General features: G+C 40.6%; 1 protein-coding gene across 6 annotated transcripts in view; it reads right to left on the bottom strand.

Annotated features, from left to right (window-relative positions):
* pcnx1 (pecanex 1) overlaps positions 1 to 13,788 on the bottom strand; it is a 36,647-nt gene that overhangs the window by 2,092 nt on the left and 20,767 nt on the right. For 5 of the 6 annotated variants that reach the window (XM_080871006.1, XM_080871008.1, XM_080871005.1 and 2 more), the window contains exons 12-31: positions 10,215 to 10,368; positions 9,940 to 9,972; positions 8,819 to 8,990; positions 7,835 to 7,945; positions 7,531 to 7,622; positions 6,252 to 6,361; positions 5,782 to 5,887; positions 5,576 to 5,668; positions 5,255 to 5,405; positions 4,999 to 5,140; positions 4,698 to 4,875; positions 4,437 to 4,545; positions 4,126 to 4,255; positions 3,983 to 4,041; positions 3,591 to 3,806; positions 1,645 to 1,898; positions 1,327 to 1,557; positions 823 to 923; positions 413 to 563; positions 78 to 308 (exon numbers count right to left, since the gene is read on the bottom strand). In XM_080871006.1, the coding sequence (XP_080727132.1) occupies positions 78 to 308; positions 413 to 563; positions 823 to 923; positions 1,327 to 1,557; positions 1,645 to 1,898; positions 3,591 to 3,806; positions 3,983 to 4,041; positions 4,126 to 4,255; positions 4,437 to 4,545; positions 4,698 to 4,875; positions 4,999 to 5,140; positions 5,255 to 5,405; positions 5,576 to 5,668; positions 5,782 to 5,887; positions 6,252 to 6,361; positions 7,531 to 7,622; positions 7,835 to 7,945; positions 8,819 to 8,990; positions 9,940 to 9,972; positions 10,215 to 10,368 (2,824 nt within the window). The remainder of the gene's footprint in view (positions 1 to 77; positions 309 to 412; positions 564 to 822; positions 924 to 1,326; positions 1,558 to 1,644; positions 1,899 to 3,590; positions 3,807 to 3,982; positions 4,042 to 4,125; positions 4,256 to 4,436; positions 4,546 to 4,697; positions 4,876 to 4,998; positions 5,141 to 5,254; positions 5,406 to 5,575; positions 5,669 to 5,781; positions 5,888 to 6,251; positions 6,362 to 7,530; positions 7,623 to 7,834; positions 7,946 to 8,818; positions 8,991 to 9,939; positions 9,973 to 10,214; positions 10,369 to 13,788) is intronic. The other variant, XM_080871007.1, reaches the window with a different exon arrangement.

Below are 13,788 nucleotides of genomic sequence, written 5' to 3'. Positions count from 1 at the left end.
TTGCATTAAATAACCCGGCTTAGAGTGAGTATCATTAAACCGTTCTGTGCAGTCTGTTGACTCTGTTGCAGACCCACCTTGATAACCCGGAAGCTGAGGTATCGCCTATTGAGCATTATAATTTTATACTCGTTGGTTCCTTCGTCCAGGACGTGGCGCAGAGCTAGGAGCGACGGGGCGTTTGACAGAACGGCACTCCTCCAGGCAGGGTCCCCTTCGTGAGCGATGACCAGGTTCTGCTGGTGAGAGGAGATGGCCTCGAAAAGAACTGCTGGCTCATCGTACTCGTCGGGGGACGTGAAGTGGTCCTGAGAGGGGAAAAAAAAAAGTTGAGAAGATAAAGTTGAGTATAGGGTTTAGGACAGTTTTTGTCTCAGTAGGGGGCTCAGTGGGGCCACATTCAGGGTCTCACCTGGTGTAGTTTGAGAGAGATTCGGATACCAGGCACCACAACTTTCCTGAGCAGTTCCATGTCTGCAAAGATCCACTCATCTCGCACTGAAGAGATGCGAAAATCTCCTTTAAAAAGAGCATGAAGTCCATAAAGGAAAGACTCCAGATTGCTGTGATGAAAAGAAGAAGAAGAAGAAGAAGGAAAAAAAAAAGATTAGTCGGTACTCTTTATCTGGCTCACACAGACAGAGAGAAAATAGGAAAAGACAATGAGTGCATTTATGCTTAGAAAGATGTGCTTTTGAAAGCTAAACAGGAAAACTACAGGAACAATTGTCACAACAAGTCAACCTCCTGTTACTGTTTACTCTCAGTTCATGACACATTTGAACTCCTTCACTCACAATACAATAACAATTACTAAATAACCTGGACATATGATGGGCTGCAGTTCCCAGAGCTCTCCTTCCCAGCACGCACAGTCCAAAGCAGAGCAGCACCAGAGGTGAGTCTTTCTCACTGTCCAGTGGCTACAATCCAAGCAAAACATGAAAGATTTTAGAGGGCAGCTTTTATCTCCAAATACAGATATTTTCAACATGTCTCTGTGATCCCCCACATAGTTTTTTATTTAAAAAAAAAAACAACCCCCCATATCATCTGACAACAACTGACGCAAATACAGGACCCCTTTGGGCAGTAACAAGATGCAATGACTTTTTAAAGAGTGATTAAAATCAAACTGCTCAAGGGATTTAAAGTCTTTGAAGATCTTAAGTTGCCACTGTCATGCTATTAGAATATTTTTTTATTTATTGTGACAATGCAATGAAATATGCTTTGCTTGTACAGCTGGGGGGAAAAAAGACCAATAGCCTGCTGCAATTTGGGGGACAATAACTGTTCCACAAGCAGAATTGAAGGCCTTATTACCTTGGGCCTTCGGGAGTTGCAGTACTGGATCCAGCCCAGATAGACACCACAGAAACTGTCCCTGGAGATGCCCGCAAGCCGGTGGTCATAGTCCTCATCAATGTTGGGATTGAAAGTGGGATCCAGATCGACATAGTTCCTCTCTCCACATCCCCGCAGGCCATCTTTCATGGTCTCATTGGCCAGCCATTCCTCCAGTTTAGGAGAAGCAACTACATAGTAGATGATACCCTGAGCACAGAAAGGGATGATGCATTTAGAACTTTTAGAAATCCCACACTGCACTAAAACATTCTTCTCTCGTGTCATCCCACAAACCTTGACATAGTAGGTGGTGAGGATGCGGCGTAGATCGAACACCTGCAGCATGGAGGCAGCGCTGTTATCAGTGATGCTGTAGCCCTCCAGAACATATTTGGTGACCAGCACCTCCCACGCCAGCCAGCGCTGCCCAAAGGCAGCATTAAAGGATAGGATGTGAGGGAGATGGCCTGGCTCGCAGCAGCAGCAGCCCTCATCTTCCTCCACCCCTTCAGTGATGGCTTCGACTTCCCTCTGTTGGCAGTAAGTTCCTGTGGAGGAAAAGTCAGCATGTTATTGATGCTGTGTGGGACACAGGTCCGTTCCAGTTCAGTCCGGTAAAGTGCAACGAGTGAGAGAATCGTGATTATCATTAATAGTTCAACCTATAATTTTCTGTTAACTAACTCGTTGATTAATCACTTTATCATTGGAGCTTTAATCCAATAAACCGGCAGAAGGAAGATGCTCTGTAATAAACACAAAGCTGCTGACAGAAACTGGTGATGAGTGTCATGCTTTGGGGTGTGCCTCCAATTCTATAAAACGTTTACTCCGTCACATGTTCTCAGCTAATGTTTCAGCAGGTTTATTTGCAGCACAAAGCTTCAGGCTGAATAAAACAAAGTCACGCTGATGATAAAGCACGACCAGGTGTGTTTGGGAAGGAGATAAGAATGACTAAACAAATACAGTGGAATGCCACTGATGAAATATCTCAAGTAGTACTTGTAAATAATTCTCAGGGTTTAGTTTGACCTCCTTAAAAAAAAAGAAACAAAAAACAAAACAAGTGCACAAATATGAATGGAGATTGAAACTGGAGATCTATGAAATGCCAAACACACTTGAAAGCCAATACGTGTCACATTTATTTTGCTCTATGGCAGATCTACGATGGGAACTGGCTTCACAATTTTAAAGTTAACTTTGTGCTGCTACACTACATGGACAAACATACTGGGCCACCTACACATTACTCCTACAGGAAGTGTTTGGCCTTGGAAACTCATGTCATGAAGCTCCTTGTCCACAGTTTTCATGCTGATCGTAATGGAAGAGGAGGTTTGGAGCTCTGCAGTTACTGAGTCAGCACAGCGTTTGCAACTTTTACACATTACATGCCTCAGCGACCCCACCCTGTAACTTCATGTCATCAATTCATGGCTGAGTTGCTGTGGTTCTTGCACGGTTCCCCTTTGCAATAATACACTTACAGTTGATTGTAGAAAATCCAGGAGGGAAGAACTTTCACAAAATGATTTGCTGCAGCAGTGACGTCCTTCTACAGTACCATACTTGAAACCAGTGAGTTCTTTAGAATGACCCACAAACGTTTGTTAAGACAGATGGCTAGGTGCTTAATATTATACACTTATGGCCATGGGACTGAAAAGGCCTGAATTATAAGATTAAGAGGTGTGGGACAATACTTTTGTTCATGTGGAAATATAAAAATCTTGTAAATAACAGAGGTCAGACCAGACAAAATAATAATTACACAAAGAATATAAAGAATATGTTGACACAGCTGTCCAAGCTCTAAAACTAACTGAACGATACATACAGCCTGTTTAGTGTGAAGAGTAAAAGGAGAGATGTGATATGGGCCACAGGTCTGACCTGACACTTGAAAATAATGTTTAATGAGGTACACTAAAAAGTCATAAAATACATTTTTACAAACACTTACAAAACGTTAGACCACATGATCTTGGTTAGGTTGACAAGACCCAAATAAGGTTACGTTTGAAGATTGTTTATAATATTTTAGTCACTTGGGATTCTACTTGGAAACAAATAAGACTGATCATATTAGCTGTAGTGAAACACCTGTTTTCTGAATTTCTTTTAACCTTCAGTTCTTGCACTACAACGCATTTGTTAATAATTAATTGTCATTAATTAGTGACTGAATTCCTGCAACAGCTGGTTCAACACTTTTTACAAATGGATCTCCTCACCTCTGAACTCCAGCCCTCGAAGCTGAAAGGTAACAAGGCCGTTACCAATTTCTATGAGGTGCACCAACGCGTTCAGGTAGTCAGAAGCCAAAATGAAACAGTCCCCGGTGCTGAAGTTTCCCCAGCGGCCCAAGAGGAGGTCTCCACAGAGGCTGTGCTGCAGGGAGCGGGTCAGGTGCTCATAGAAGATGGAGTTCAAATTGTTGTCGTCAGAGCCTGAGGACAGATGAAGGAAGGAGTAAAGTACATTAATAAATCACACGTCACTGCTTTATTGTGTAACCAGTGTGATCACTAGGACACAATGAGGATTTAAGTCTGCCCCAATTAAATATCAACATTTAAGCAAGCAATTCTCTGGTTACAGTTTTAACCAAAAGACATGTCGTCACCTGGATTTCTGTCCAACTGAGAGGCCAGTCGAGTGTTTGAGTGATCCACTCTTTTAGTGCTGCAAGAAAACGGAAAAGAGCAACACATTTTAGAAGTGCAAGAAAGTGTCAGAAAAATGTTTAAAAACAAAAAAACTCTTCACTTGTAGTCTCTCTCCCAGAACTTGACAGGACGGACATAAGAAGTGATGAAAATGGCGCTGCCCAGAAAGGGATTGAGGGGGGTGGAGAAGATTGCTGACACTACAGCCTGGACAAACAGCATGGCAGAGTCTGATGAGGCCTCAGGTCAAGGTCATTTGACAACTTGCTACAAGAAAAACTACAGCCTCAAAAAACAAAACACTTAACATGTTATAACAGGAAGAATTTACTGCAGTGCTGCAGACCAACATAAGAAACTGCTGACTCAGTCTATAGTATGCTGTGATAAGAGACAGCAGTGAAAGGATACGAGGCACGGCAAAGGGCTGAGCAAAGGCGTGGAAGGCTGAACCCCACGTGATCTGCCAGGGGGCGATGTAGGTGTAAACAAAGTGCAGCTTATAGAACAGCTCCCACATCTTAAAAAAACAAAACAAAACAACCCCCCCCCCAGAAAGAAACAGTCAAGAAACCAGTAATATGAATCATCCACCTGTGATATGATATGTATGCATGTGTCTTGCAGTTAATCAGAATATTCACTCAAATAATTTAAATACATTTCTCTCACCTTGCTGAAAATGATAGACATCAGGAAGAGGTCAAGCAACAGCGTCTCTGACAGTTGACGGTAGTCAAAGGTGAAGAAGAGGACAGTGAAGAGGATCGTCACATACTGGTAGGTAGGACTGCTGTAGCAGGAGCGAAGCAGTTTCAGGCCTGCCACTGTGATCATCAGTGCGCCGATTCTGGAGCAACAGCAAAGAACATTTTTTGTTTTGTTTAAGTACCACGCATTCAAACTTGCATCACTCTAAAAAGCTGATAGAAATCAGAGAAAGAGTCACAAAGAGAAACAACGGAGTCCTCACTCGGTGTCGAGTCTTTTCGGGCTGGCCAGCTCTCTGGCGCTGCCGCTGAGCTCGTTGAGAATAACGAGTGGATAGAGAACGTTCTTTTCCACAAACAGCAGCCACACGTGCAGCTTTTCAAACCACATTACATGTGCTGCATCTGACAAAAGAGAGGAAGAGCATTTGAGATGATGAAGAAAATGAAGAAAGAAAAAGACTAAATAAAAATTATTTTTCTGATTTCCCCCATGTGACTCAAATTCACTGTACTTACCCCTGACTTCAAACTGGTAGTACTCCTTGTTTTTTAAAAGAGGGTGAGAGAAGCAGTACCAGGGTAGCTGCTTGCGAACTTGAGGCAGCAGGTAGTGGGTGAGCAACCCCACCGTCCCCAGCAGAGCATACAGGACATAACTGAGGAAAGGCTGCGGGAACACAGAGATGCAATAATGCTTACAGTTTGTGTTTGCTGGTTTTAAGAACAAGAAAAAATAACTGCATGGATCATCATGAGTGTTAAAAGAATATATAATGTAACAATACAGCACACATTACATTTGATTTTCTGTATTCAAAACCAAAGAAATGACTGTACCTGCAGCGCTATGAATACTGTGCTAACGTGGATGGCGAAGTAAAGGACAGCAATGACCACACAGACGATCAGGTCGGACTGCAAACGCTCATTCTAAAACATTTGAAAAGAAACACTTAAGGGATCAAAGAAACAAAAAAAACTATTTTAGACTGAAAATTAGAACTGTGCAACAATTTTAACAACTAAAATTGATGTATACTCACCACTGAAGACCTAAGTTTCTCTGGCAGAGGGTCCTGGACCTCTGACAGGGGGTCTTCTGGATTTTTGTCTCTTAAATTGGGTAAAATCTTGGACTGTACCAGTGAGCTGTAAATCAAAGAGACGAAAATATTACCGGTTTGAAGGCCATCAACCTCCTGTGAGGGATTATACAATCAGAAGGATCGCAGAGTCAACATCTGTTAACACAACTATTTGGTGAAGCAGTGTTAAGCTATTTGAACTGATTTCAGGAAATCCATATCTAAGATAATCCACAGAATATGTTTGAGTAGAAAGTTCACACTTAACTCTTAACGGATGAAGCAGTTAATGGAAAATCCTTATTTGAACCAGATAAGGCATTTTCACCCATCCAACCATTAGGACCAGTTTTGGTTTTAAAAATCATGTAATATGTGAATTTTGCTTTAATACAAATCAAAGCTGTGGTGCATGTCTGTAAACTTACAGGAGGACAGAGGGGTCACTGCTCTGCCGGCTCAGGTGGTAAGACACTGCCACCAAGAGGCCACAGAATACAGAAAATAGCACAGGGATGTGATGAGGCTCCCAGGTCTCCTGAAACACAGTATCAAGGATTTAACACACTTCTGGGTGTCTGACCTTATGTTGCTGGTATATTTACACATACAGTTTGTTCATGTAGATGCCTGATGTTTCCAAAACTACTGGATGGACTACCATGAAACAGTCCAAGACGAATCCTGACAATAGCTTCTTTTCAATATGCTAAATTATGGTTCTGTGTATCCTCTATCCTGCCATGACCCACAAATCTCTTCCTCCAACATTATGACAGATCTTTTAGCAGATTAAAAAGAACATAGAGAAGAGGCTTCTGGAGAAGCTAGGAGTGAGCAAGAACAAATGTAGCCTATATGTGGCATAGACTACATCTGCATAATTTTAAATGTTGCTCTTCCACATGTGATGCAGCTTATTCCCACGAGGCTTACTTTGTAGTGCTATGGATAAAGACCAGCAGCCAGTATAACAGAACATAGCGACATAGGGAGAGTCTCTATACCTTCTTGTTTCATGTGTTAAATCTAACACGTTTGCAATGTGGTTTGGCATCACGGAAAGCAACAGTTAGTCTTATTTTTTATTTTTATATTTAACACCCACACCTTTATGTAGTTAGGTATACTGTACAGTAATACTTTACTTATATATGTGAATAAAAAATACGTTTTATGGACATTTGTACTTAACCGTTTTAAAGGTAATTCAGATGTGCAAAACATCAATACAACGATTAAAACTGATGCTATACGAGTAAGAACTCGTATAGCTCATAACAACTCAACTATGGATGTGTCTCTTCATCACATCTCTCTCCCATCCTCACCGGGAGGACGAGAAGCAAGTGAGGGAAGCGAGGAGACATGGAGAATTAAAGGATAATGAATTAGGACAATAAATATCAAGTAGTGTATCCTGGTGATTCCACAATAAATTCTCTACTGCAAACTGAGCATCACAGTTTTTAGTGTCGAGTGATGTTGACAACAACTAGTTGGACTGAAATTCGACACAATCATTCATGTTTTCCTCAAACGCCAAGAACAAGAATCAGGTACTTCTTATTTTTTCCATTTATTGTCACCACCTCAACAAAATACGTTTTTTTTTGTATTTTTAACATTATAGATCAAGAATACACTCCTCCTTGAGCGTCACTTGCACTTTGTGTTTAGTCGTTATTAGGCATTGTTTGCGTTCACCTTCAGAGCTCCGTAGCAGAAGCCGTAAAGCAGAGCGACAGTGACGATGCTGCGCAGGATGCTGTACAGTGCTGACAGAAGGCTTGTAGAGGCTGCAAAGGGAACAGGGAGGATGCCAGCAATGAGAGCACTCAAACTGACAGCAACAAGGGCAGGCAGAATTGAAATCAGCACAGTGGCCTCTTATGATGCCTGGTATATCATAATGTATAAGGTAAAGCAACGTGGATAAGTGGCTGACGTCTCATCCTGTAGAGGTCAAAGTCACCCCTGCAGAAAAGTTGTGTATCTAAAAGTTACTCACCATTGCCCCCGAACACATGGATGTCCAGCTGCTCGAAGAGATACATGACGAACGTGTTGACTTGTGGCAGCAGCCCCACAAAGAAGATGATGGGAAAACACAGAGTAAAGACTGCAGGGAGAAGCAAGCAAAGCAAAATTAAACACATTTATCATCCTATAATTCTGTAATTTGCAGGAATCACCTTTCACACACAGGAAACAATACCCTGAGGCTCACTTCAAATATTACTGGTTCCTAATAGTGTACAGCAACGTCTCCAAAGACAATGCAGCAATAATTATTGATTATGGGTTGATGAAAGGAGCATTTAATATCTATATAAACCAAAAGAAAAATTTTGTTTTTAGTAGAGATTTGTTGCTCACACACAGTCTGCACTTTATGACTGTTGCAAAATCAATGGATCAGATCCCAGAAACCTATTTCATACATCTTATTAATGGTGGCAAACGTTAGAACCATTTGGATTACTTTAGAGATTTCTGAACTCGGGCTATTTTGTCAGTGCTTCCATAGTTTAAAACACTTTCAACATCTCATGATAGCTGCTGGGTTGTTTGGTTATTACTGCTCACACCAGGAATTCTACATCAGATGAGTCCTGAAATTTAACTCTTAATATTCTCAATAAATTTTTCCAAAAATGCTTTTGTCAGCTTTGAAAGTTCCTTATTTAGTCATTAATATTTTATCAGATAAAGTGCTTATGGCCACTTGCAGGATAAGCAAACTTTTTAGGGCCCTTAATATGTTTACTTATAACTTTTAAAGCATTTCCTGGCCTGGATTCAGCCTCCAGCTTTTGCACACATACACACCCAAACTGTGCTGCTCAAAGTTGTCTTGCTACGTCACCCCCTTTCATTAAATCACTTCTAAAACATCCAGGATTTAGCATTTTGGCATGTTTCTCTTTGACTTTCCTTTAAACACTGATTGTTATTCACAGAGTACAAAGAAGTAACAAGGTAGTGTACTCACCTATGACGAGGTCCCTGGCAGAGGTGAGCACCAGGGAGCTGGTGAGTGCGACTCCATACAGGGTGAAGCGAGAGGAAGTGGTCCGCAGGCTGCTGTAGTGGAGAAGCCAAATGAGGCCACAGCACAGGCAGAAATAGACAGGCCGGCTGTATGCTATGATACGATTATGGCCCTGCAGGGACAAGGGTATGAGGATACAAATGGATCATTAAAGAAACATTTTTTTTGTGGTTCAATATAGCTCAGTAAGACATACCCTGTGTATTAAAATAAGAAAAAAAGGAGAGAAATCCTAATGTTTTACATTTTTCTTTCTAAATAACAATTGTCTGTTGTCATAGTATTTATTAAGCAAGATAAAAAGCCATAATGCTAGCGTGCGCACTTGTTTTAAACCTTGGATAACAGCAAAAAACAGTAACTGCCAAGTGTAATACAACAATCATTCTAACAATCGTTCTTTAAAGGCATCAGTGTTATATCAGCCCCATGGAGAGTGACACAGGTATAAACAGAAATAGTATCAAGTGTAAGGTTTCACAGGAGAAGGAGGATGCATATCTGCAGCGTGCAGGTTGCAACCCAAGAGGCTATAAGATGTCCTGCTTTTCTACTCTGGGAGGCAGCGACAGCTCACGCACCACCAATCAGATTAAAAAGACTTTTTTTTTTTTATCTCCCCACCCCGAAATGTCGAGAAATGGGAAGGAATAAAGTCCTTGAGGTGAGATGAGAGGACACCCAGGGGGAAAGAGAGAGAGAGAGAGACAGAGACAAAGAGTAAGAGAGTGAGCTGTGGTCTAAACTCTGACCAGCTATTTAAAGCTTGTGCCTGCAGCTGAGTATGAGCTGCATTAATAAAAGACGCCGTTTCAGAGCAGGCCACTGACACAAGGGAGGGAGGAACACCCAGGCTCATAAGGAAGGGGTGGGGGTGGAGCAGCATCATCTTTCAGGACCACAACAAAGCAACAAAAAGCTGCTGAATAATAACTACAGAGCTTCAAAGTACTACTGACTTTCTACTTTTTCTACTTCTTATATAAAATCCATTTAATATCTTGTTTTGATGTCATTTCTCAATAAGTCTCCCTGTAATGATTTGCAAATGACATACTTACATGACGAGGGGAAGAGGAGTCTGGTTGAACACTCTGTCGATAAAGAAAGGCACAATTAAAATGATAATGTTGACATACCTCGTACGAACATGTTATTACAAACTCTCCTAAGTAAAGAAATAAATCATTTTTATTTTTGCACCAGCTATTCCCTTAAAGGCATAACAAACCTCTGCAGGCATGCCTAACACATTTTGCAGCTTTTAAACTGCTTCTTTGCAGCAGTGCTCCTCTGTTGCACTTTAAGGTTGAGTCCTGTACACCCAGCTACTCACCTTTAGTAAGGAATACTGGCAGCTTGCAATGACGAGGCAGAACTGAAAGACCCAGATATCAGTGAAGAAGCCGTGAACCAGCAGCACGGAACCCAGAAAGGCCACAAGGACAGCCAGCACCACTGCCAACACATTCTCTAAAACCTCACGGTTCCTGTAACAATTGGGAAAAAGTCAATTCAAAAATTATTTGGAAGATTTAACAGAGAAGAAAAAAAAACTGTTCCAAAGACTGGGATCAACAAATAAATAATGTCAACAGCTCTCCATTTAAACTGGCAGCATGTGGTGATGGGTCAGCAAACTGGAGCGACTTAGGAGGATAATATTGACTGCAGAGATCCACGTGGTGCTTTAAAAAACAACAAATCAAAAATCAATTCTTTCACTGCCAACTGTGGTTATTCTTCTTGCTGCTGTTGAGAAGCTTACAGCTAGACAAGTCTGACTGAGTAACTCCCACATAGAGATAATTACAGGCAAGTGATAGAAAGCAGAGACTCCAAATCCCCAAGCAAGATGAATGATTTTATTTTCAAAGACTTAACAATGTGGCTGATGTTCTTGCTGAATCCAGAAACAGAAACAGAATTGACAACAGTGCTGTGCAAAAGTCCTGAGCTATCCTGTTTTTGAAGAAGAAAGAAAAAGAACAAAAACTCTCTTAGGCATGCATTCTTAAGGTCTGGGTTCTGGGGAAGCCAGTCCATGACCAAAGGTGTTGCATTGTGTGTTTTTCCATCCAGGTATGCTTTTAGTGCCCTGGCAGTATGTTTGGGATAATTGTCATGATGAAAAATGAAGCTGCTGCCAAAAGCTAATCAAGGTTAACCCTTTCTTCTCTTTTCTGATCAGAGCCATTTCTGTCTGGCCTCCTTCCAGAACATAATCAATGGGTTACTGAGGGTGATCTCTGCCTGTACAGCTTACTACAGCTACACTTGGGAAAAACTTCAAACATAGTCTTCATTGATAGATATTGAGGTGTCATAACTTGTCATTAGGGAATGGGGTTGTCGTCAAATATCATCTTTATCGCAGGAAGGCCTCTTAGTTTTTACTTTCGTCCTCAAATTGTACAATTTGTTTTCTCAAATTTCTCAGGGCTACACTGCACACCATGCTGAGACATGTTACTTTTTGGCTGATCCCCTTTTTGGTGCAAAAATACAAATTTATGCCTGTAATCTGTGCTGTATTTGACATTTTGCATAGATTTAACTAAAGACAAGGGAAGAAATCATGTGTTTTTGATACAGACTGCTAATAACAAAGTACCAAAAGACAATTTAAAATTTGTTCTCTGTTATGTAAACACACACAATGCTTGAATGATTCAGAGGTCAATGTTAATTGGCTTTAAAAAATAAAAATAAAAACGTGAAGTGAAAAGGATCCCATGTCCAAAGAAAAACTTTGAACGACCTTCAGAAAGCCTGGAGAACTATTCCTCAATTCAACTTTGGAAACAAAATATAAAGAAATAAGGTGTGGCTCAGGACTTTGGCTCAGGACTTTAGCACAGTACTGTCGATTACCATAACAGCTTTTGAGTTTACTATTTGAAGACAAGACTTTTGCAGGAAACTGCTAAACAAAAATGCTTACGACAGAAACTTAATATCTAACATCCTAAAATGTTCACAACAAAAGCTGACAGCAGTATAAAGCCAATGTAATCAACACAAATTAAAAATTACGGCAAACAAAACAAACAAAGCGATCCCACCAAGCTGTTGCTACAAAATGTTTCACAACAAAAGCACTGTTAATAAGCAGGGATTGAACGATCTGATATACAGTATCGGCCCAGTAATGACCTAATTTACTGGATCGGATATCGGGGAGAAATAAAAAATAAATAAATAACCCAATCCATTAAATATCACAAAAGCGCCTCACAAAACTTGCGACATGGTATAACCCAGGTCATGACCTTAGCACGACGGAGGAGTGTGCGTCACGTGATTGCGTGGCTAGCGTGTGCGAGATCAACTTAAAAAAAAAGTTCATCTCTGAATGTTTGGAAAGCATTCCCATGTTAAGCTTAACAACCAATATCTGGAGCTTGGACGTCTGTCCGATGTCATTGCTAAGTCTGACTGTACAATGGTACTGTACAATAACAAATGCGTTATTACAAGAATGTTTTTTAGTTGTTTTTTTAGGGTTTGGGCAGCTACTGCCTTTGTCTGCTAATAGTGCACTTCATTTGTTTTTCAGAACCAAAAGGGTTTTTGAAATTTGCACTTTTAATTTCTTGAATATTACTTTATATACTTAGATTTAAAGTTCTGCATAAAGCTGCCCACTTTCAGGATGGATGTTTGGATGCCGGTGACAGATAAATGGTGCTAAAGTTTAAATAAAAAGATCAGTATTGCTGGACTGAGATATATTTTGGGTGCAGTGTATTTCTTGCATTCAAGTATAATAGCTTTAGCTAGAATAGCTTTACTGCTTTGTCCTCTTAAATTTGTATATGAACTAATACAAAATGCAGCAACACATAAAAACAAACAAACAGTTAAAAAATAGACTATAACAGATTCATATCAGTATCAGGAGATATCCAAATTTATGATATTGGTATCTTGCCATCTCTATTATTAAGTAAAAACTCTGATCTAAAATTGTTACATGAGGTGTAGCAGCCTGAGAGGTCATGTCGGTGAGGATCTGGGTGTGCTTTAGCAAAGCTTATGCTATGACCATAATGATTCACTCCAAGCTTGTTCAGACATTTTTACAGTTTGTTTGCACATGCTGTGTTTCATTTACCTTTGCATTAAATTAGCAAAGGTCATCCCTGTCTTAGTGGAAACAGGTGTGGTAGGTGCAATACTCTGCTTAACCGTAAAACACAAGCTAACCTGTTGATCTCTTTGAGTAGTGAATGTAATGCTGTAATTCTGACTGGACAATGGAGAGCAGATTGTAGTTTTGTTTGTTTGTTTCAATTAAAGGCTTCTTGTGTGATTTAAATAAAGGCCTGTTTTTTTGTATTTTGGACTAGTAAACCTCAGCTAATAATGCACAGATAGATGTTTTTGCAAGCTGAGACAATTTCAGGTATACACTTATAAAGCAAAGTAACATCAAAAATTTTTTCTATTGAATTTCACTTTATTCTTCAAAAGCAGGCACAAAATATCCTGCAATGGGTGACATTTAAGGAAAATTTATACATGTATGTGCTAGAGATGGACCGATCCGATATTACGTATCGGTATCGGTCCGATACTGACCTAAATTACTGGATCGGATATCGGAGAAAAATAAAAAATGTAATCCGATCCATTAAATATCACGAAAGCACCTCACAAAACTTGCAACACGCCGTAACTCACCTCAGAACATTAGCACGTCGGAGCAGTATGCATCACGTGATAGAGCGGCTGTGGCATGCGGGACCTGTGGTCTGGATAGCATTTGGAGCTTCGCTAGCAACCCGGCATTTCATCTCCGACAAAGTTATCCCCGAGAGAAGTAAAGCAAGTGTGTAAGTCCATCTCTGAATGTTTGTAAAGCATTCCTGCGTTAAGCTTAACGAGCGACTGCCTCTCGCTCTCCG

Source organism: Rhamphochromis sp. 'chilingali', assembly GCF_963969265.1.
Source record: "Rhamphochromis sp. 'chilingali' genome assembly, chromosome: 21".
NCBI lineage: Eukaryota > Metazoa > Chordata > Actinopteri > Cichliformes > Cichlidae > Rhamphochromis > Rhamphochromis sp. 'chilingali'.
This window is presented reverse-complemented; position numbering and strand designations above follow the sequence as displayed.